The 24,818-nt window shown below is 42.6% G+C and overlaps 2 protein-coding genes across 2 annotated transcripts in view; one reads left to right on the top strand and one right to left on the bottom strand.

The window, feature by feature from the left end:
- Positions 1 to 15,508, bottom strand: part of zc3h3 (zinc finger CCCH-type containing 3) — a 60,433-nt gene extending 44,925 nt beyond the window's left edge. Inside the window, exons 1-3 of the mRNA XM_070960818.1 lie at positions 15,430 to 15,508; positions 13,185 to 14,592; positions 12,775 to 12,926 (exon numbers count right to left, since the gene is read on the bottom strand). Coding sequence (XP_070816919.1) covers positions 12,775 to 12,926; positions 13,185 to 14,592; positions 15,430 to 15,475 — 1,606 coding nt within the window. The 5' untranslated portion in view covers positions 15,476 to 15,508. The remainder of the gene's footprint in view (positions 1 to 12,774; positions 12,927 to 13,184; positions 14,593 to 15,429) is intronic.
- Positions 15,509 to 16,286: 778 nt separating this feature from the next.
- cyldl (cylindromatosis (turban tumor syndrome), like) lies at positions 16,287 to 24,283 on the top strand. The gene is made up of 15 exons (XM_070960817.1): positions 16,287 to 16,570; positions 16,801 to 17,255; positions 17,826 to 18,104; positions 18,554 to 18,632; positions 18,717 to 18,895; positions 19,121 to 19,286; positions 20,081 to 20,222; positions 20,734 to 20,844; positions 20,955 to 21,046; positions 21,123 to 21,186; positions 21,295 to 21,427; positions 22,093 to 22,201; positions 22,295 to 22,413; positions 23,121 to 23,334; positions 23,416 to 24,283. Exons 2-15 carry the CDS (start codon positions 16,815 to 16,817, stop codon positions 23,598 to 23,600), a joined length of 2,313 nt encoding a protein of 770 aa, XP_070816918.1. The 5' UTR covers positions 16,287 to 16,570; positions 16,801 to 16,814; the 3' UTR covers positions 23,601 to 24,283.
- The last annotated feature ends 535 nt before the right edge of the window (positions 24,284 to 24,818 follow it).

Below are 24,818 nucleotides of genomic sequence, written 5' to 3'. Positions count from 1 at the left end.
AGCTCACCAGCAGGAATGCAGCAGCAGGACTTGCCCGCGCACATACACGGATGCGTACATGTGCAGGTGTGTGTTTAAGTGTGTGAGTCCTGAATCTGGCTGTACATCCTGACCCACTCACAAGAGAGTATAAATAGTACTGACCCCTGATTCTGGGTTTCCCTGCCAAGTCTCTGCTGGCCCAAGAAGACATGATGGGATCAAGACCAGGGGCTTTCTCTGACCAATCAGAACTGCTGCCTACTGCAGTCTACTAAGAGCCACTGTGGGACCACAGTCAAATCATTATCATTGCCAGCAGACGCTGACCACTGCTGATAACCCACCACCAGCCAGGATTTAAATATGGAACAGACCAACTAATCATCAAGACATCAACAAATTATTAGATTTAGTGATGTTGATTTTTGACTTTTGTTCAGCTATGTGGTGCTGAAATGAGCAGCTGATTAAAGCAGACCACAAAATCAGAATCATCAGAAAATGAAAACCCTCGGAAAAAGAACGCACAGCATCTTCAATAAAACTGCGTATTAATGCGGTCATTGTTTCTATTCTTTTAATTGTGAGAATATGCTACATTCTGCTGATTTACATCATTGTAAATTCAATACCTTTAAATTTAAAACAGCTGGATGGACAAAAACAAGTAATTTGAAGACGCCAACTTGGATACTTGGAAACTGTGAATGTTATTTTTCACCATTTTCTCACATTTTCTACGCTAAACACTCACTTTAAAGAGTGGTTATGACCACACGCCCTGCAGCTATGGGAACACATTGAAAATCTGACACATGCTCCTCAAACCCTTGAATTTTCACATTTACTAGAGACCAATAATTTGCCTCAGTTAAAAATGGTTAATAAAAGGGATTACAGAGGCAAACAATTAAATGTGGCTGTTTTTAATTGAAAATATGTGTCTTACTACATATATACTCACAGAAACATATACACACATGCATACTCATACACATACACACATATATGCAAAAATGTACATACTGTGACTGGAACATTCACATTCAGTCCATTTGATTCGATCAGAATGCAGAGTTAAAGCGTTGAGCCTCAATTACAGCATCAAAGATGATGTGATGATGACAAATCCGTCATCATTGTTTTGGCCAGTAGTACCAGATATTAATATCACAACCAGAGCTAATAGTCTGGGCTCTCCACCTTTCCGTGCTAACCCCCCTCTGCCCTCCATGCCAAACCCTGCAGGCATGACGGCTGCTGGACACAACCACAGCTTCCAGTGCTGGAGTTGCCATACCAAAATGGTTCCACCAAATGCCAACGGCGCTAATGCCAACTTACTGACAGTCATGCTGTACCCACAGTGCTACTGTAAATCATAAGAGGTGTTCAACTGGGAGTGGAAGAGGAAGTGAGCCACTTAATGCTGCGATCACCGTACGTGTGACGGATACACACAGATAAACACAAACACGCTCCCCCCAGCGACACACACACACACACACACACACACACACACACACACACACACACACACACACACACACACACACAGTTGAAGACTCAATTACTCTGCTTCTGTCCAGAGAAAATCTCACTAATTAAATAGGTTAAGCATTAATTATTCAACCAGAGAGGGACTCTTGATGAGGGCGGAGGCGAGCGAGAGGGTACTGAAGGAGCATGGGAAGTGGGTGATGGAGGGGGATGCAACGTTCTTCTCAGGCTATAAAACAATCCACACCCAGCGCAGCTAATCAATACAGCCCTGCTGGAATTAGCAGTTATCTTAAAGCCCTTTAACAAGAGCGTGCTGACTGACAAACACAAACAATCATCCATTATTGAATACCAAAACACAACCAAGGACCTGTGGGGGGGTGTGAGTGGTGTGGTGGTGGATTTAAGGGGGAGCCCCTGAATGGAGAGGGAGCTTGGTTAGATTGAGGAACAGGAAGAAACAGATGAATGAAATGGACAAAGAAGGACAGATGAAAGAATAATTCCTTTTTATTACAACTAATTTTGGCTACTGCTTCTTTTAGTTGTATTCACCAAAATACTTGTGCAATCAGAATTTGTGTACAAGCTTTCAGTTTTTACACGTGATCCTAACCTTATTTGGAGCTGAAAAATAAACCCAAATGTGAGTAATAACCCTTCTGCACAGAAAAATTGTGTTTGCAAAACTCTGGTGGGGGAAAAGACAGATGATGATGTTTGGATGATAAACAATATGAATTACAATATCAACTGCATCATGTTTAATGTCTTATTTGTGTGCTTGTTACAACAAGTTACTATTTGCATGCTACTGACTACGAACTAAACATTAGCCCCAAATAGAAATATACTGGAATTATGTTTTAAAGAGAGGAGGGAAAGAGAGCGGCTGACAGGACCAATCAATCATTCAGTTTACACCTGCCCATCATGTCTCTGCTCCAGCATTTGTTCCTAACACTGACAACATTATTCCTGATGGTTAAATCTGGGGGCCTGTAGGGAGGTCATGGTGGGCCAACCCTGTGACTGCGAGCAGGGAGGTCAGGGACGTAAGGGAAAGTCGGGGCTCAGAGGTTTGCATGCTGATCATGGCACATTGAAATTCCTGGAAGAGAGTGGCCAAAACTTAACTTTCCCCATGGGAGGGACAAAGACGCAAAGGAAAGAAAGGAGAGGAGGAGATGAGTGGTGGCCGAGAGTGCAAAGGAGGAACTTAAATGGGAGGAAAAGGAGTAGTAGGGACTGGTGGGGGAGATAGTAAAGGGTCACTGAATAACTCAACAAGACCAGAATAGACTTGGGGGGTTCGGGTGTCTAGGCTGGTATGACTGAAATGGAAAGTTGGAATGGCTGAAGAAAAAAAAAAAAAAAGAAACGACAGGAAGATAGGGGGTCAGGTTTCTCTTCAGCCTGGGGGCCTTGACTTGGAGCCTGGTTCTGGGGTTTGGATGGAGAGCCAGGTGGAGCAGTAGGGATGGGGAGGGCAGAAGAGGGGACAGAAAGATGAAGAGAGACAGAAAGACAGACTTAAAAAAGATAGGTGCTGTACAAAATTCACTAACATTACAGGAATATGGGTTTTGGCCCCTATTTGGCTCCACCAACGTACTGAGACTTGCAGCCAAGACATTAATTAGGGTTAATCCCTGTGTACAGGGAGGAAGCAGAGGAAGAGAGTAAGTGATGGTGTGGTTGAGCAATCACAGAATGTGACAGCAGACAGATGACCAGAGAGAGAAACAGCGCAGAAAGAAAAGTGTGGAAAGTGCTGAAAATAGCTTGTGTTCTGTGTGTGGCCAGCGTGACCTCTGCAGTGATGCCACAACAACATACATTTACAGCCTTGACATCCCTGACCCCTTCAAAGCACTGATCCCACAATCTGATCAACAGAGTAGAGGATAATCACACTACAGGCACTTTTGGCAGAGAAAGCATAGCTGGCGATGTGTCTACATAACATCTGTCATGATACAGCTCGATTCCACTGTGTCACGTTCCAGCTGTGACACGGCCAGCCATTCCAGACAATACTTCAGATTCCACCGCAAACGCTGCAGTGCATTTCAGAAGCATCCCAGTCGAGGCAAATGTAAGGTAAGTCCAGTGTTTCCCCTCAGTCGACAGCTGTAGGAGAGCTGCTAGTGTCTGACCAGGACAAGCTTCCAAGAGAAACTAGAGCGACCGTAAATGACAGCAAATGAGCTGGGTTTCCATCCAAACACATCACAAATCAACACACAACACATCATCGAATCACAACAATCACAACACATCATCGAATCTCAAGAAAATCTGCAAAAGAAAACGCAAATGAATGCTTCTTATGTGATTATTAGGACCATCACATTTAAAAATACAACTTCTGAAATGCTCCTAGTGGCTCCAAGCGCTAATATACTTCCCAAAATTCTCAACACATTATTGACAATGAAAAAATGTGGAACTTTATTCCACCAGACCTGATGTGAACAAGTAAAATGATTAAAGCTAATATAGCTAATATAGTATGAAATGAAAGCACCTACCAAAAAGGAAAACAAAGAGAGGCTTGGACCAAAGGAACCGGAATTTAATGCACAGTTCAACTTTGGCTGTGTAAAGCTAATATAGAGGTCCCAAAGTCAACCCTTTAAAAGAAGATCGAATTATGTGATTAACCTGTACAGTACAATTTATAAACCTCCTAGAAATCCCCAGCAAGACCCTGAAGTCATAAACCAGCCCCCTTGTCAACAGCCATACCCGGTGCCCAGATAATCCTGCCCTGGCCATAACGACTAACCAGCGACCAACCCCCCCAGTCACACAATCCCTGCCCTGCCATGTGTCCATGCCCGTGTGTGTGGGACATAATTAACATGCCGAGCACTCCTCAGACCCCTTGCTCGTCTTCTCACGTAAACGGCAAAATCTCAGTGATCATTATGGTAACACGTCAGTGTGTGCAGACACATGGAGGAGTGCAGGGGGAGATAGGGTTACTGTCATAGGGTCGGGGGGTACAGCAGGGCAAGGGGGGTGGGCAGCTCTAGCAGCATGCTCTCTAACTGACAAAAGGTGAAGATTTATGGAGTAGCTCCTAAGGCCTTGACTTTCCCCTCCCGGTTACCAGAACAGACATGCTTTGTGCAAAACAACCAGACCAAAACCGCACAGGGTCGCACACGTTATCAGTACAACGAGAAAAAGAGTTCAGGAAAACCAGTTTTCCTGTATGATGGTTGAGTTGGATTTTCAACACCGCAGACATCTTTTTAGTGGAACTGTTAAAGGGCCAATCCAGTGATTTTGCAGGTTTTCGCCCATTTGAGCAGATTTTATGGTGAAGGAGCCCCAACTTGACGGAAATAAAAAAAGCCTCTCCTAATGTCAGAAGAAATGATCAAATTGTCATGAAATGTAATAATCTGGTTTTTACATTAACTGCCTCCACCAACTTATTTCCTGGGTGACAATCATTGGCATTGACAGAGTGTCAGTGTACAGACCTGACCGAAACATGCGGTTTTGGTGTCAGATGATATTTTTGTTCAGTTTGGGATCTGTGCCACAGCTCCAGTAATGGCACCACGTCTGAAAATGTTGTCATATAAAGCCTAAATGAACAAACATAATACAAAGTAAAATAGTTTATGAGAGCAACTGCAAAACTGTTACGGTCCTTAACAAAATAGTGAAGTCACTTTCAAAAAGTGGAACTTGAACAGAAAACATTTCATCTGAAGACAGTGTGATGAGGAATTGGGGATGTGTCTGCTTAAATACTGGAACATCAGATCATCATCAGGATTCATATCCTTACAGCTGAAGATGGCAACACTTCCGACCCCAGCTAAGCCATTTACAAATAAATGACACCGGCATGGCCTGCCATGTGTTCTCAAATAATTAGTAGGGCTCTGCCTGCGTCCTGTTAGGTTTCTGATTTATTCAGACAGCCTGGCACATGGGCCACTCCTCTGGATACCAAGAAAACATTTACCTCCTTAACTGGGAAGGAGTCACAGTCAACTCAGGCTAAAGTTTCTAGACTCAATAGTATTGATGACACTTTTCAGCACATGCCACTTATCCCCCCCCTCTTGCAAATAAACAGGATAAAAGCATGCCCTCATGATGGCAAACAGCACCCTGAGCTCACCCTGAAGCTGCTGGAACATGCAGGACACACCATAAGACTGATATTTCTTAAGGAAAATATGTAAAACCTGTTGACCGACTTATAAATTCTTGCTCAACAGGGAAAAGGTATCCAGTCATTTGACCAGGTTTAGCAAAGTGTTACAAGTGTTCACAACTCTCTGTGTGTCCCCAAGGCGAGTGACATCCGTCTGCATGTTGATCTCAAATGAGTCAGAACTTTAATTATGGCCAGTTGACAGTTTGATGAGAGTACGTGGAAGGAGGAGGGGTCTTACAACATGCATGGGGAGGAGTTGCTCATGTGGACGCACTGTAGGTGCAGGGGTCTGATCACTGGCACGCACGGATCCCTGGATCCTAAGAGGTTAATCAAAATGCCAAATGTTACTGTGCACCGTGGAAGAGAGTTATACTGAGCTTGTCCTATACAAGACACCTTCTCACAAGAGAAACTGAATCATTCACGCAACCAAATAGCCACACTGTTACATATATAGGCACAGGAGAAATGAAGGCTGAGGCTCAAGCTACTTGTTGCTTCTAAATGCTAAAACGTACCCACAAAACTAAGCAAACCCTCCGTGCCTCTCCTTCTCGGTCTGCCTAAATCATTACGGCAATGCTCCAATTCTGGAAGTGAGATCTGTTTGCATGTGTGTGGGCGCACATGTTTTGCAGGCTGTGTGTGTGTGTGTGTGTGTGTGTGTGTGTGTGTGAGAGAGAGAGAGACAAATGGTGACAGATATAAAAAGAGAGCAAGAGAAAGAAAACCACAGACAGAGAGACAGACAGAAAGAGAAGACAGGGGTCCACCTGTCTGACACAGAGAGCCTGAGAAAGTGCAGAGGAATGAGCAGAATGCCAGTGTGTGCGTGGCTGTGTGTGTCTGTACATTAGGTTGACGTCCACACGGTGCAAATGTGTGTGTGTCGTCCAAGTGATGATACTATGGGAGCACTGGGGAATGGCATTCAGAGAACGGTATGTAGCAAAGCAGCTGATGGGAGAATCATACACACCAATACACACACGTGCACATATAGACACACACTCACGCAAACAAACAAACACAAACAAACAAACTATTAAAATCATTTGCCCAATAAAAGGTTCGGAGAAAGATCAGCATGCACATACATTAGAGTGGCACCTGCAGTATGCACATAGCAACACCAGCTACACACTGTGCTGTCCAAACAAACAAACAGTTTGTCCATAAGCTGCCTCGGCGTGCCAGTGTGTTTTTGTGTGTGCGTGTGGGGGTGTGAGTCTGTGAGGGGACAGCTCAGGACAAGTGGCTGCAGTGTGAAGGAAAAGTGGGAGAAACTGGAGCAAGTGTGAACCAGAGAGTGATGCAAATAAGCAAACAAAAATAAACAAATGTGTGCCATGCCAGGTTGAAGTCAAAAAAGGACAGCCTGGGTTTCAGAGTGCAGTCCAGGGACAAACACGCTGCCAGTGATATTTTCATTATCAGCTGAAATGCACAGAATGTCAAGAATGTCCTGTACCTTAGTTACAAAAATGCGTTTTCCTACTTCCTGGATAGTAACAGAACAAGCTTTTACCCACACACAAAGGGGAGGTTTAAGAACTTGAAGCAAATCGATACCGAACTAAGAAGAGTGATGATACTGACGGACTGACAGAAGAGCAACACAAGACAAAGAGAGTTTCAAGACAACTTGCAATATACACACAACTGTGCCGATGGAATTTGAAGAGTTGAAGGTACACAAACTGGTCTGCACAGACAGCATCAAAAGTTACTGTAAACCACAATTTTATGCCATATTTAACAACGCATTACTCTTGCCTGAATGTCTTGAACCAATCAAAAACATCAGGAGCGCTGTGTAACTGGGCAACAGGCTAACAATAGAGTTCGGAGGCACCACATGAGCAGCAAAAAACTCAATTCATTCATGATTAAAACAACACACAATAGAAATGAAGCGATGTTACATTCACCACTAACAAAATGAACAGAGTCAAAATGAGTTTATATATTTGTCGATGAGCACAATCCTCAGAGAAAAGTCAAAAGGTGCTATTGCTGCTTTATGCTGAAACATAAATTTAATTAAAATACAAATGAATTCAGTTAATAAGTGCTTTAATGGCTACTCAGCATGGGCCGATCCACATGATGAACTTGAAATTAGGCTTGAAAAAAATGTTTTTCTGAGCTCCAAAAATTATTGTGCAGCACGGCAGTTTGTTGATAGCATCCCATCTGTGTTTGCATGCGTCCGTACATACAGCAGCGTGTACACATCAGTGGAGAAAGTGTCGTTGAGAGCACAGCCTCGATGCAGAGCAGCACATGTGATTTATGGGTGAAATAAACGGGATCACTGTAGGCACGGTAACAGGATCCCTGAGGGAGGGGGGAGGAATCTTTTGTGGTGGTAATGGGCACCATGGTATCGGGTGGGGGGGGGGCAGCATGTGGGTAAGCTGATGTTGAGAGAGCGAAGGTGGCAGCACTGCCACTGTAAGAGAGACACTACACTACAACACACAAACAGGTCAACAATCTGACCCTGCTGTGTGTGCGTGTGTGTGTGGGAATGGAAACATCCACTTACTAACTCTGAGTATTACTCTGATAGTTAAGCTGTAGTTAGACTGAAAACAGCGCTGCATCACAACAAACATAATAGTGTGTGTTGGTGATGGTGTGTTGCTTCAGGAACCTGTGAGAGGACGAACTACATAATACAGGTCCACGTCCTGTCTGAGTGACACATCCATGAGTTTTAAGAGACATCAAACCACAGATGGGATTTTATAACTCTGCAATGCAACAATCATTTCTTCCTCCAATTTTACAGTCGCAGTGTTAACAGTTAAACAATGTCATTTCTGTTACTGAGTAATGTGGCAGCAAAGTGCACTTGAACATATTTTAATAATCAAAATCAATAGCACTACCATCATGAAGCACTTATGCAGCCGCGAGAACAAAGATGAATGTTACATTTATTTTCAAAAAGTGTCACTTAGAATAATCTCGGGGCTGCCTCCTGGTTCAACTCGGACCAAATGAACAGTATTTCCTGCAGGTGAATATGTTCTTCAAAAGGATGGATGATATTATAACTGACATTTCATTTTCACTTACAATGTTGTTTCTTATTATTCATATTACTATGATTTGAATGCTGCAAAACATCACCTCAAAGGAACATACTCTACAATGTTTCTAATTAAGAGTTTTAATTCCAATAATATGTAAAGTTTATTCCATAATTAAGTGTCTTGAAAATAGGTGAGTTCTGCCTTCAGCTGCTACCGATTTAGGAAATTGTCAGAGGCATTTTTGCTATTTTCTTTCACTGACTGAAAGATTGAGAAAGCAATCAGCAGACTAACCAATAATGACAATAATCAGGATTTACAGCTGAGTTCTAACTTATTTCAATATCAGATTTGTGTGTACGTGCCACATGAGCTCCTTAAATTCTGTTTTTCAGAATTTACAAATTCAGATGAACTCTCATGACATTAAGTTCACACCTAGAATAAGATTATGCAGAAAACGCCTGCAGTCTGCAAAGTGATGTGCAGTCCCAGGCTTAAAAAAGTCACAAGACATATTAGCAGAGCAGCGAAGACAGCTACAGAGAGGAAAAAGACTGAGCGAGACTGGATGAGAGATGGTGAGGGAGGAAAGAAACCGGAGTGAGATAGAGACCTAAAACGCTCCGGAAGCCTGTCACATGGGGCCTGAAGCCGCACGCCTCAGCACTCTTCCTCTCTGTGTTCTGTCCGTTCCTGACATTTATCTGCTTTATTAGATTATCTGGGCTGCAGGGCTGTCTGCGGGCACATGCGAGCATGCATACACATATAGATATATACATTCAACCACACACACACACACTCACACACCCCTCTATTCATTGCAGCCCTTAACTGCTTACTTAGGTTTATGCCCTCTTTAAATTAAACCACAGATAACAGAGCACCCCAGAAAACACCCGCCTTTCAAACGGAGAGGAGAGGCTACGGCCAGCCATTGAGGAGGAAATTAAGACACATTGTTTGTGGGTGTATCATCATGCATGTGTGAGTGGTCATAAGGTTGGTTTTTAACGGGCTCATCTATAGGGACTCTGCTTCCCATCATTAGTAATTCAATTTGCTCTTTATTAGCAGCTCTTATCGGAGGCACAGACGGCTACGAGCAGCTTTCCTCACTCCATCTTCCTCTACGTTCACCCCTGCTCCACCTTTCCTGCGTCTCTGATTCTGAATCCCCATCTTTAATTAGAGATGCATGCGTTCCTGCTGTAGGGCCATTCAGGTTCTTCACATGACTTGAAATACATGGAGAAATGATGGAGAGGAAAGGAAGCGGGGAAGGATGTAGGAGGTGTGATAAAGTACACATGAAGTTAAAGAGTCAGAAAAAGAGAAGCAGACTGATAGACGCAGAGCCATAGGGACGAATAAAGCCTAATGTTAATAGTGATGGCTTTTCTAATGTCTTCTGACTCCATTGAGTATGGGAGATTACACCAAGATGGGCATGAGGCGTGTAGGGTACACGTAGAATGACCGGAGGGTTGGAGGGGCAAGAGGAAGGAGGGAGGGGGTGAGAGAGGGAGGGAGGGGGCTGTAAAAACAATGATTGCTTTCCATCAGGTTAGGCCTATATTCTACAGTTCGTTAAAACAATCCAATTTGCAAAAGGATAATTATGCATTAGCTCCTTTTTATCTACTGGAGGGAGAGTGGTGCCAGGGCTTGATAGCAGTAGCGCTGCCTGCCTCCACCTCCGCAAATTACCCGCTATCGGCACTTGTTCGCCATCACGGCTGAATTGGGCAATCAATTAACCTCCCCCCTCCTCCTCTTATCGTCTGCCTGTAAGCCTCTCCAGTGACAGCCACAAACACAAAGCCTATACAAGGACTACATGGGTGTCAGATGCTGCCCTCTACTGGACATGGCGGTAACAACTGCTGTCAACTGAAGCACCGATTACTTGTAAGCTTTGTCCCAATTCCATAGGATGTAGCACTTGAAGACAGGTTTTGAGAAGTATGCGCAAATAAGTAGGTTTGAGCGTGCTGTTCATACACTGTTATCCAACAAATGGAAATGGAGTAACTAAAATAAATCGCACATAGAGGTAAAAACAGCTCCAGGAAGATCTCGGAAAACACAAAATAAGCCTTCAATCTTAAACAAAGAAAAAAGGTAGCGTTCTCTCTTTCCGTTAAATTAGTTAAATTATTTCAAAATTGCTGCTCGAACTGTCAGCACATGAACTACATCATTTCCTATGAGCACAAAATAGTTAAAATACAGTGACTTCCTGTGAACTTACTGCAAAAATAATGTACTGCAGCGAGGGCACAGGTGGTGCAGACCTGACACAAGTACTGAAGAGACACATGACACCAAAGCAGAAAGAAATTTAAGTCAACCAAATGCAATCAGCTAAGAAACAAAGAACCAAGTGAGAATCCTCAGAAACTAAAAGTATGTTTAAGTCACTGGATATAAAATCGCAATCAAGATCAAAGTATTGCCCAGAAGACTCTTTGAATGACCTCTGATGGCACATCAACCACTAACCGCATGTTTGAAATCTTCAGAGCTGACTTTGATGGATAAAAGAGGTGATATCATATGGTGTCATGTATGTGATCCTGTCATCTGGAGTCAGCCAGACTGTGGTCTCTGAGAGCAGCTTCTGTGTGTGATGATGCCCAGTGTGATCAGTGCGACTGTGTTTACTTTGGTTTTCAGAGCTAAAGACACAAAAACGTGAACAGAGCAGAGCAAAAAGCATGACCTCTTTGGCAGGAAACATACAGTAACAGAAGACAGCATCACTTGGATTAGATTTACGTCATATTTGTTGTTGCCACTCAATTCGACAAAGTGGATATGTGAATCATTAGAGGGGTATAAATAGCAGCAAATAAACATAATTCAAATCAATGTTTTTGTGTAACTGCGGAAAGTACAAAACTGCCAGGTTTGCAGGATAAAAATGATCACTGAAATTCAAAAGAATATGACTAATTGCTAACACAGGCTATTAGTGTACCAATATACTAAATGTAACCAATTTGATCCCAGTTTGGTGGAAAAGTCAGGAGATGCTACAGGATCTGTGAACTGTTTCAGGATGTAAGCTTTTAAACGCTTTGATGGACAACTGGTGAGCTATTGGCTAAAACATACTGTCATAGCGCCACCAAATGGCCATAGGGTGCAATTCTTAATAATTGAGTATTGGGCCAGAAGTCAAACCTACTACATCTGGAAAGTTTAGCTGCTGCTTACGAATGGGGGAGGACAAGCAGGAGTAAAACTAGACTAGAATTAACAGCTAGTGGCTGTATGCTTCCAATAAGCAGACAAAATGCAGTTTACATTCATGTCTGAAAACTTTGAAGGAATTAAATAAAAAGTATTCAGAACATTTTGTGGCAATATGGAAGTTCTCACTATATTGACATGTATGATTCCAGTGAATGATTTCCAGTGAGTAACGTGCAGTCTTTACTCAGAGACTATTCTTCCAGAGGAGGACAGAGGACTGACAGAGAGCTTCACCACATGGAGTTCAACAATCACCTGAAGCTCAATATCAGCAGAACCAATGAGCTTGTGGTGGCTGCAGTGCTTCAAATATGGAAGCAGCACACTGTAAAGCACGGACACATATCTTCAACAGCATAATGTTTAGGGGTGCACTGATCCGCTTTTTTCACCTTCGATACCGATACCGATACCAATATCGATATCTGAGGTTTAGTAATCGCCGATACCGATCCCATACCGATACAGAAAGACGGCGCTGAATTACCTAACAAATGGTATTTCTCATTGTGTAGAAAAGACTGTGATCATTCTTTTGTGCATCAGACTTGACTTAAACAATTCTTTACTATTTTTTAAACGGGGGCAGGGGTCTGATCTCATAAATGACACATAAATTCGTACAAATAAAAATATTTATTTAATTCAGCATTTCTTAGTGCAGGTGTGTGTGTGTGTGTGTGTGTGTGTGTGTGTGTGTGTGTGTGTGTGTGTGTGTGTGTGTGTGTGTGTGTGTCTGTGCGCGCGCAATTAGTCAAGGCAAACTCTTAACAGAAAAACTCTCCTTACTTGTCCTTGAGAAGGTGGGGGGGAGCCTCCTCAGCTTGTGTCTACCAAAAGACACAAGCTCCCTGGAGGGAGTCCTCCTAACTCCTACGGGACTCTTGGTCGAGCTGTATATGCGGCCCCGTGGGGAGATCACCTTCTCTGACCCAGCTCCACTGTGGTGACAGGACAAAGGGCAAAAGAGAGCAGTGTAATCAGTAATACACCAGAGGCTGCTTCAAAGCAACTGATACTGAGAAATGTCTATTTACTTTGTGTATACACAACAGTCTGCCATATTTTGCTGCCACCTTCTGGTAAAAGGCAGTTAAATGAAACAAATCGCAAAGAGCAGAATTACAGAAGATCTCAGGGCAGAAATAACCTTTGAACAAAGTGAATACACAGATCATGAGCAAGTTTCCATTACTTACCCACTAGCAGACTTCCGAATGATTTTCATGGTGCTGCGGAGCTTGAACCCACCAGGAGAGGAGGAAGGCGTATGTGGGGTTACAGAGGGGGAACCAACAAGCCCTCCTTTCACTCCTTTGTTGCTTTTTTCTGATGTCCAGTGGAAGGCAGATCTACGACGGGCCACTGCTGCCCCTCCTGTCACTGCTGCAGAGGTGCTCTGACCTCCAGCCTTCCAGCGGTAGCGGCTACTCAGTGAGGAGTTGGTAGAGGAACCTGCAATTCCCTTTTTTATCTTTGCAGAGGGAGCAGAGACTGCTCTGAGTTTCTTGGTGGCCTCTCCCTTCTCCAAGGATCTTTGGGAGAGAGTCAGGGCTTTGGGTGACAGTGATTTCCGAGATGTTTTAGCTTGGGCTCCAGCAGAGGAGGAGACCCATTTGTACTTGGAGGTCTTGGGGGCTACAGAGACTGGGCTTAGTTTCCGAGGTAACTTCTTGGCAGGGGTTCTCTTACTGACTGTGAATAAGGGGGAGCTTCCACTGGCAACTCCAACCCTTGAGACTGGCGTTGGGGCAATAGTGGCTTTACCTGTGAGTGAGACACTAGCTTGTTTGGGCTCCACATTCTGGCTCTTTACCCAAGTGAACTTGGATTTTTTCAAAAAAGGTGGAGTGACTTGGCCCTGGCTGGTGTGAGAGGTGCTCCCAGTTGGAACTATAGCTGCAGTTGTCGTATTAATGGTCCGTTTACTCTCAGTGCTGGTTTTGCTTGTCAGGGAAGGTTTGGTCTGTATTTGGGGGCGGCCCTGTAAACTGGTCGAGGTACTGGCTTTGACAGAAGAGGGCACTTCTGAAGAACCACTGGCTTTCTTTTCTGGCAGGTCTTCATGCCTCCTTTCAGCCCTCTGCGGAAACTCTTGAGTCTGTATACTAGTGTCCATTGAGCTTGAACCTCCTTCTCCATCTCTATGCGGAGACACAGCTGTAGCTGTTTTTCTAAGAGTGTCTGCGTTTTTTTTCTGTATTGCGACGCCCCTAACCCCTGTGATGCTGTTTATCTGTCCTTCTCTCCTCTGTTGAGAGATCCCTGGTGACAAAGTGGCAGTTTTGACTCTAACACTCTCATCTCCTCTGCTGTGGCCGGGCAGTGAGGTGCTGTAAGATAAACTGTGGGAACTAGACTGATGAAGGGAGGAGGAGGTGGAAGGTGAGGGATGTCCAGCAGAGGGCTGGGGGTTCTTGTTTCTCAGCGAGTATGTTTTCCTCCAACTTCCATGGCTGTGAGGAGCATATGGTCTCCCTCTGGAGCTGTGAGGGTGGGTGACAGATGTGCTGTGACCTCTGGCTGATGTTGGGGCTTCTGGCTGCCTCTGCTCAACTCTTGCAAACGGGGTGTCACCATGGATGCTCTTATGCTTATTGATGAGATCTGGAAATTTGGAAATAGGAGTTATTTAGTTGTACACGCACTTCCAGACTGATTGGCAATTATATGAAACCAGGCAAAAGAGTTATTTCACCCCAAAAAACATATTTCTCTCTTTTTAGTGGTATTTGGGCATGCAGATAGTTTTGTTCCATAAAAGCCTCCACAGCAACATCTTTTTAGAATCACTGTTGCTCCGGATAATCCAACCAGCATGTTGTCAACTGCTTGTACTTGGACTGAAGACACTACACAACGAGTTCCATTTGCTTACATCAGGTTGGAGGTTGTTATCTCCTCAGAGGAGGCACTAACCGATACGTTCAAGAGACATTTTATTCAGCTGTTGACATTTTTTAACACTGTGAATCCTGTGAATGGACGTTTTTGTATTCATTGGTTTGGTTCAGCTTGCACCTCTTTGTATTCATCGTTCCCTGACAGCTCTCTCGTTAGTTAAGCTTGCTCTCTCTCCAGCTGTGTTGTTACGGAAAGGGAAAGGAAAACGGGGCTGGACTATGAGCCTTTTGACAGCTTTAACAGACAACTACTTATCGACTTCCTATGAAAATTGAATATAGAGTTAGTTATACATTAACTAATGCTATCTCAACATGCGACACACGAAGGGTAAATAAAGGTAAAAGCGTCTCTTCTTCGACGTGTGGCTAGTTTGGGCTGGAGGCAAAGCTAACGGTTAACGTTTGGTTTTTTTAAATACTTCAACACGCGGTGCCCTCCACACGACATCTCCGAATTTAAAGAACGCGACGATTAAAGGCTGCTTTCTAATCCGCCTGCTGTCAAACAAACTGTTGGCGATAAACAAACGAGATTTACTTTGCAGATGTTCAATTTGCCTCTTCAGCGATTCTCTCTCCTCCATGTTTACAACTGAATGCTTTCGTCATCAAATACCGACGAGGCTCTTGAGGATGATGTATTTCAGATTGTCCAATCACAGAACGCGGTATGGGCAACAATTGTAGGCTATGGCCTCAGTGTTGTCTTACAGGCCTTAAGTTCCGAAACAATTGTTACGTGGTATACGGAGCAAAATTTTATTTCAATTTTATTTGCCAGGATCTCATGGATCTTTTTCCAGTTACCATTTTTAATCCAATAACAGAATTTAGGTTACCAAACTAAAAAAAAAAAAAGGTAAGAATAAGTGTGTCACAGAATACACCATGATGAAAAATATTGTCCATCAAAACAGTAGCTGTCTAAATTTACACAGCGAAAACACTCTGCTGTGGGTTTTTGGTATTTTCTTTAGTCATCAACTCAAGTCTTCCATTTCACATTGTTTTGCTCCTAATCAGCTGATGAATGTGAAGTGGCAGGAGTCAGTCGTCAAGTGTCTGTCTGTAAACAGCTTACATATCTTTGTTGGAATTTGGGAATTTGTAAACTGACCCCTTAAATTTCCAGGAGTTCTGAAAATGGAATTATCAGTTGACAAGACTAAAAAGTGTAAACAACAAAATACATGATGGAGCTGGTAGACAATAATATACCTAGCCACCTTAAGGCTATAGTCAGCCACAAAATGAAGCTGCAAAAGTAACGAACATGGAGATAACCACTTCAAACTAAGGGGTCTAGACAGTAAAACCAGATTTAAAGAGCGTACGTTACCACGTGACTAAATCCGCTTGTTAGTTGCCTGTGAGACTGTACTGAGGGGTCTTCGTGTCTGCAAATAGAATGACTTGCTGCTGGCTGTCAAGTAATTTGAAAACAGCGTAACAAAAACAATCCTGTTTGAGCTTCATAACATTAATGAACTTTTTGTAAAAGGTACATTATTGCCGATAGGTTGCTGACGTGTCGATGAGAGGAGAGTTAAGTGCCGATGACGCCGCTCTGAAATGAAATGAAAGGGGAAGTGAAACTTAAGGCAGCTGCTGTTGACATAAAGCGAAAGGATTTAAGATAACAACGCAAAGCAAATTTTTAAGTTGCTCAACAACTTAAGGTAACGCTAACTAGTGCTAACTCTGTCACACATGCTTGAGGAAGTAAGGAAAACAGTGTGAACTAAAGTTGTTGTGTTACATGTAACGTTTGCTGTGGTTTCAGTGTAACGACAGTTGGTGTGTTCAGTGTTGTAGCTAGTTTTAGCTTAGCTGCTAACAGGCTTATTGTTATGGTAGTAACTCATATGTGTGTGTGTGTTTTCCTGTATTTGTGTGTGTTTCTGTACAGTTTCCTGTCGCAACATGACGTCAGCAGACAACCTGTACTTCATCATCACAAGACAAGCTGACTTCCCACAGATCGCCAGTGCTGGCCGCATATGTTACATCAGTAAAAACACACACAGAAGAGAAATCAAAAGATGTCATTTGCCCACAAAGCTGCCCGTCATCTTCGTGGACTCATATTCCCCCTTAGATTATGAGATAGAGGTGAGCAGCATGGAGGAGCTGAGTGCAAAGGAAGCTGAACTGCTGCAAGCCATGCCTGACGAGGCAGAGAGGCTGAGGGTCTTCAGAGACAAAGATGCTCTACAGGCAGCTCTGGGACTCACCAAGGGCACTGCAGTGACTGTGGATGAAGGAGGACAGAAACTTGGGGGCATCATTCGCTACATTGGAAGACTGACAGAGCCACCAATTTACTGTCCTATATCAGGAACGTTCTTTGGCATTGAACTGCAGGTAGGACTTTAAAGTGTCGGTGCTATCAAATTAGAAAACAATCATTTTCTCTCCCTGCTGCTACCTGTCGCTCACATCACTGACAAATTGCAGCCACATTTCTTTCTAGAAGCTGATCCCGTTGTTCAGGGTAATGTTGCTTTACGCACGGACTGTTTCTTCAGTAGGAACTAGTTCAGTGGAACGGTGCACCAAGGAAAACTGCATTTTCAAAAAACAATTTAGGGTGCAAAACACCACATATAATCATATTTTTTCTGAGCTACGAGCACCTCACTAACATATTGACCCAGAATATCTTATCACAGATACATCTGATATATAAGTAACAATAAACCACAATACAGACATACCATGTGTGTGAGGTAATTTTGAAATGCTTAGGTCAATGCAGCTTTTCTTTCAACTTTAACACGTGTCACTCAGCACACACTATGCAGGGTGTTTATATTTGAAAAATAGATCATTGTTTTCCCTAACAGCGAAATGTACAGTTTAATTTATAGAGACATGGAATTGAGAGCGTGCATGACATTAATTCAGGGGTGCTGCTGTGTTTCTGTCCCCCAGGGAGCAGACAGGGGGAAGGGGAATACCAATGGGTCCTACCGATCTAAAGCCCTCTTCTCCTGTGCGAAAGATTGTGGCATTTTTGCCCCATTCTCCAAACTCAGGCCTGCAGTTTCCAGCCCATTGTCGCCTTCCATCCCTGAGCCGTCCCCACAGCTAGAAACAGAGGAGCTAATCCCAGGCGACAGAGTCACCTTCTTCATCAGTAACAAATGTCGCCATGGAATGGTGGTGGATGTGCAAGAAAAGGGGGGACAACATATTGTTCAGATCTCCACGGTAAGTAATATTTCATTTGTTTAGCTTAAATGGTCCAAAGAAAACAAAAAGAAAGAACAAATAATGCTACAAATGGACTCAAAAGAGTTAAATGTGATGCTTTGCTCCTTTAAATTCTGTTTTAAAATGCAGGATTTTTTATTTATTCAATAATAACAAATGGACATTTCCTGTATTTGCCGTGATTAATTGTAAAAAGGTCTTAAATGTTCAAATGTAAGATATTTAAACTTAGAACCACTCTGGTATTGTTAAACCAACCTCCTCTGTGACTCAGCAGATAACTGTTGATTCAACCTGCTACACTTACTGTTCTGGCATCCTTTATATGGACTGTGTTTAAGGCATTGCTTAAAAGTATTCTAAATCATTTTTACTCATGGCCATCAAACACCATGCTGCCATAGTTTGTATGCTACATTCATCAGTTTTATTGTTGCTGTTTTCAGGACACAGATGAGAATGGAAAGAGAGGGGGTGAAGTTGAAGTTCCAATACATATGGTTGCGAAAGGGGAGGTGCCCGCAGGTTTGAGCAGCTCTTTACATGATGATGCTTGAAGCTATGTCCCGCTTTGTATTAAATCTCATCCAAATATGTTCTTCACTGTAGAGCCAGAGAGCATGGACATTGACACACCCCCGGAGGAGCAAAACACTGACTATCTGTACATGGATCTGAGTGTGAACTCTCTGGTAGAGGTGACTTTGGGTGCAGGCAATTCATATGGAATCATCCGCTGGATCGGCAATCTGCCTGATCGACAGGAAATCATGGCTGGACTAGAGCTGGTAATGTTTCTACTGACATGTTTCTGTGCAGATGAAAGCCTTAGGGGAAATATGTAATGTACACAGTTATGGAAACACATCATCATATATGCAAAAAAATCACTTTTCACTTCCTGTTACAGGTCATTGTTCAGAGTAGTTCTAAGCCATTGTTAAGTGTTCTTCTATTCCTTTCATTACATCTTGATGTAATGATCTTATTCTTCTGTGTATATTGATCTCCAGGAGGAAGACAAAGGAGTGAGCGATGGTACCTTCAAGAGCGAGCGCTTCTTCGTTTGTCCCCCCAAGAGAGCTCTGTTTGTGAAGCTAGCCTCCTGCCGCCCCGACTCTCGATTTCAGAGCACCTCGGCCAATCACAGCGAGAGGATGCCAAAACAGGAAGACCCAGGTCAGAACAAGATTGATCAACTAATTTCTTTTTCGTCTTGAATAACTGACGTTCACAGTTTTTGTAATATTATGTGCTGAAACCCCATTTAAGGATGTTTTTAATAGAGTGGGCAGTCAGCACAGTGGTTGCTGTCGGCAGCAGAGTGATTGGTAAACTCCTGCGTTTTGCCTTTTCAGGGACATTTTTTTCTTTTTCAGTTATACAGGCCTTGTGCTGCATTGTAGGTGATTGTCTTCCAATGCATCAAATATCGCAGAATACCTGTATCATGATGCCGTTGTCGGCAACGTATCGTGGTGACATCGTGAGTTACTCTGTGATCCCCCTCCGACTGTATGGCTACAAAGGCGCTATTACCTGCACATTTGCACAGAGATAGTTGAACGTGTCGTTCCAAAACCAGTGGGGTTGAAGTCAGCTCTCTGTGCAGGTCAGTCAAGTTCCTCCTCCTTAGTGAACCACGTTTTAAAGCTGGAAACACAGAGGGGGCAAGCATGAAAAACAGCCTCAGATCAAAAATACACTTAGTGTAAGTGAGAAGACAAGAGTGTCGTATTTTTAGCAACACAGAATATACAGCACAGAATGAACATGTTGTATGTTTCATGTTTCTGTAATGATCATCACAGTCAAAGCAGCATGCTGCATTTGCCAACTGGTCTAGTTGTGTGACCAGCAGGGGGCAACCCTGCATCAGCTCTCATCACCGGCTCCACGTGCGGATTGTGTAATGTCTTCTGGTTTTATGTATACATAATGACGCATGTGTGTGTGTTTGTGTGTTACCTTAGAGAGAGAGACAGAGCACAGCACAGGGAAGCTGGAGACTGTTCCTCCTATCAGCGCAGAGCAGGTTAACCAGATTTTGATTGGACGAATGAGGGGGATCCAAGGCCACTGCAACTCCTGCTACATGGATGCTGCCCTCTTCAGGTCAGGAGGATGAATATATGAGAAGGAATGATGCATTTTCATAGACAATTGTCCAAATCACGTCAATGTTTTTTTGGAATACTGACATTCCCAACTGCTGTGTGCTGTGCAGTTCAAATTGCTGTTGTACTACAGCCAGTGGTAGTGTAGTTGTTAAGCAACTCCCATTTTCAAACTGCTCCCTGGTGTTGCATTCAAGGATTTATCAGTGTCAAAGGAGTTTTTACCACAAGAAACAAGCAAATTTGCATCTTCTATTTCACTGAATTTGTGTTTGATCTGAATTTGATTTTTTCACAACATGAAGGCTGTGGACTTCTTTTAACTGTTAACTGTGCATTTTAATGAATGCACTGAGAGCTTTGTTCACTGTACTTGATTAGCATTCTCAAGCTAGTTTCACATCTCTGTAAGTATATATTTTATAGCACACTGAAAGGACTTAAAACTGTCTCCTTGCAATGTAGGAAACCAAGTGAAATACTTGCACGTTGTCTCTGTCTGTTTTTAGCTTGTTTTCCTGCTCCTCTGTGTTGGACTCCATGCTGTTTAAAACAACAGATCCTCAAGATGCCCCAATTCAGAACACATTGCTCCATGAAATAGTTAACCCCCTCCGCAGGTGTGTGCTTTTATGTATTTTTGAAGACCCTGAATTATTTTGTGGTTATTTAATGATGTGTAAATGTTCCATGCGTGCATCCTGACCTCTGCACTGTATGTTCTTTGCAGTAAGGGCTTTGTGGAAGGGAGACACATCATGAAGCTCCGGCAGCAGCTGCAGAAACATGGCTACAGTCACTCCTTCACCACAGATGAGAAGGGTCAGTTTGATCTGGAAGCTTTGAAACAGCTGATTTAAAGCTCTGGTTTAAAGTGACTGTTGTCTTTGTCTTTCAGATCCAGAGGAGTTCCTCACTGTCATCATGCACCACATCCTTGCACTGGACCCTCTCCTCAAACTGTACATTTAGAACACTACAGCTAAATGCTATTTCTCACTCCGTCCTTACCTTGAATACAATTAACTATTGAATTAAGTCACATTCATTTCTGTCCCCCTCCCATTTAGCTCTGCAGGTGGTAAAGTGCAGGAGAGCTACTGCTATCAGATCTTCTTGGACCAGAATCACAGCCTGGTGCTGCCTACAGTCCAGCAGCTGCTGGAACATTCTTTCCACAGTGCAGGACTCAAGCTGGCAGAGGTGAAATCACACTGATTTTACGTACACTCTTCATATACTGTAATGCTAATTAATTAACCACATTTGTGCTATTTGTTCTAGTGATTAGCATTAGCACGATGTTCTACAAAAAGTTCATTTTCACAGTTTTTCTTTTGAACAGGTTATACTGAGAGTTAATTAAACTTGTAGTTGTCATTGTAACTATGTTCCAATTGATTAGTTATTGTTGTCAATAAATTAGATCATAGTCTGCTCTCAGATCACTCTTTTACCCAACAATAGTAGTAGCTCAGGTGGGTTGCCTTACTGGATGGCCTATGGAGGTGGTGATTCAGTTTCCAGCTCTCCTAAGAGCATGGCTAATCAAACTATGATTCTTGATGCTTCTTGCTATGGATCACCTAACCAATTAATCAACAATTTGTTTCAGTATCGGCATATTCCTAGATCTAATGTAAGTGTTTATTCTGCTATATCAGCTTGACATGGATCTGTGTAACCCATATAAAACTTGTTTGCTTCATCTTTTTGCCCAGTTTATTGGATGAGTTCCACCTGTTGAGGCTGATTCTCCAGTGGATGGCTCCGTTGGACAGTTTTCCCAGCAGATCTCACCTCCTGGAATGACTTCCTCTTTTGTGTATCCTCTCTGATCCTCTTATTTCATTGTCTTATCATCACAGTCGCCGTCCTGCCTCATCCTCCAGATGCCTCGTTTTGGGAAGAAATTCAAGATGTTTGACAAGATCATTCCCTCTCTGGAGCTGGACATTACTGACCTCCTCTCTGAAGGTACTGTTACACACAAACACAGGCAGCACACGTGGACTGACATGATTTAACACAAATGGACACAGTGGATACAACATGCGGTGTGTGTTTCAGGCCCCCAGCAGTGTATGCTGTGTGGAAAATTGGCTCAGGAAGAGTGCACCGACTGTTTTAAAGATCCTCTTTTCAGCCATTCGGGATTCAAAATCTTCTGCAAGACGTGTTCAACTCAGGTGCCGTTAATGTTATTGTCTGCACACCTGAGTCATTTTGTCTGCCTTTAGCATTAATGAAAGGCTGGTTGAGTACAAAGGGCATGGATTGATGTCACCTTTTCACATGAAACAGCCCACCTCATCACTGTTCTGCCAGCTGCTATGAAGGGGTAGAGCTTATATTTGAAATAGTAAAAGCTATCTGAATCAACACTCCATTGTACAAAATAAACAATCATTAGTCAAACATCTGAGGCTACGTCCTGATCAGAATTGCAGGTGTTCAAACAATAATCCTGTCCTTACAGATGTAAAGATAGTTTGATTATATTACATGTTTCACTGAAAAAATACAAGAGAGTATTCACTTCACTTAGCTTCTGTTCCTGTTAGCCCTCAGCAGTCTATAAAAAGCTGGGGCTGAATTCTTTGTTCTAAATAGAAAGAAACTCTTTTTTACATTTTTTTTTTACACACAAATCTCAAGGGTAGATGCTGACTGAGATAAATATTTGCTTATGGTGACATCACGTCCATGCCCTCTGTTGATAGATTGCTGGGTATAGTATGCAGTGCTGCCTTTCAACAGAAACTTAATGGACAACCATTTTGATAATCAATTTAATGTTTGAGTAATTTATTGATTAGAAAATGCCAAAAAACATTCTCTTAATAATGTTTTTAGTCAGTCATTAGTTGCAGCTCATACAATGTGTTTTTTCTAGGTGCACACTCATCCTCAACGCCGGTCCCATCACCGAGCTCCTCTGGAGGTCCCCAAGGGTTACATGGGCCATGGGATACCTCACACTCTGACCAGAGAAAAGCTGGAGCTGTTCGCTGTGCTCTGCATTGAGACCAGCCACTATGTGTCCTTCATCAAATATGGACCAAACAGCCAAGACTGGATCTTCTTTGACAGCATGGCAGACAGACAAGGTGGATGTTCTGTTTTCTGCATCATCTCATCACATGCACAATTTGTACACGTACTCTTGCTCAGCTGTGTGTTGTTTTCAGGAGAGAGTGACGGCTTCAACATCCCAGAGGTTCACGCTTGCCCTGAGGTCAGCATGTACCTGAAAATGTCTCCAGCGGAGCTTGCCAATCAGGTGCCTCGAGACATGGAAGGTGTGGCCAAGCGTCTCTTTTGTGACGCCTACATGTACCTGTATCAGAGCCCCAGAATGTGTCTCTATCGCTGAGGTGATCCCACAGATTGCTGACTGTACAGCTTGGTGCTTTTGCTTTTGCAGTTTTTGTTCACTTATTAAGTGAAATCTGACATCGCTTGTTTGCTAATTTTGCACTACAAAGAAAAAAACATGTTAGCATGTGTTGGCAAAAAAAAAAAACAAGTTGCACTGTAATATTAACATTGTTTTGTTTCCTCGGGGTGTAGTAATTATCTTTAAGAGGTATATTTACAGTTTTTAGGTTGAGAGTAAATGAGTTTGAGACAACATACTGTAATGATGATTTCAGAGTGGCCTGTAATTTAAATACCCCGACACAGTACTTTTGTAAATACAGTGTTAATTTGCTCAGTAAGCTCACTGCTTTCGGACTCCTGAGAGTTTAGGATTGTGGCTGGACCAATAACTTTATATATTTCTGTAAAAATTTGTTCAGATTATTTTGAATGTTGAATATTTGAGATTCTAATTTCACTTTAGGAGACACTTATGTTGCTTTTTGATATGGAATTCTGTTTGAATCAATCAGCGTCCCATCTGCTGTGATGGTTGGGATAGCAGTACAGTAAATTGCAATGTTGGGAAAACTGCATAAAGACTGTATGCTGCGTGTTTATTGCTACTGGTTCTGATATACAGAACAAAGAATATAATGAATAAAAAAGTTCAACAGAAATCACAAGTTTTTACTGAAAGAGCCACAGATACATTTCTTTATCTTGTTTTTGATGACCATTTCTTGTAGAAAAAGCACAAAAAAAGGCTAAAACAAGCTTTGTGATTCTCTCAGCATGCGACTGTGCTCACTTATAACCAGGGTCATAATTTGGACTCACATCAAGCAAACTATCTGTGCTAGATATGGCATCATGAGACAGCTTATTTATCTTTTTGACAGCAAATATCTTCCTGATGTAGCCAAAATTCTGTCACAACTCTCCAGAAGTATGACTACTCTGAAAAGATGCATGTTATCATCTTGTAGTACTACAGAAACATCTTCATGTCTATAAAGGATAATTATTTAGCTTAATAAGTTAGCTTTAACTCAGAAATTAAACAGGCACAACGGTCATTTTTCAGAGAGATTATTAATAATAGGAACAATGCTGGTTTCCACATGTTGGAAAAATGGAAGAAGTTGTCACTTGTTCTCTTCATCCATGTATTTATTTATTTTTACTAATTCTGCTTAGTAATATTTGAACTTAAGTGGGCACAGCATAG

Source organism: Chaetodon trifascialis, chromosome 4, assembly GCF_039877785.1.
Source record: "Chaetodon trifascialis isolate fChaTrf1 chromosome 4, fChaTrf1.hap1, whole genome shotgun sequence".
NCBI lineage: Eukaryota > Metazoa > Chordata > Actinopteri > Chaetodontiformes > Chaetodontidae > Chaetodon > Chaetodon trifascialis.
This window is presented reverse-complemented; position numbering and strand designations above follow the sequence as displayed.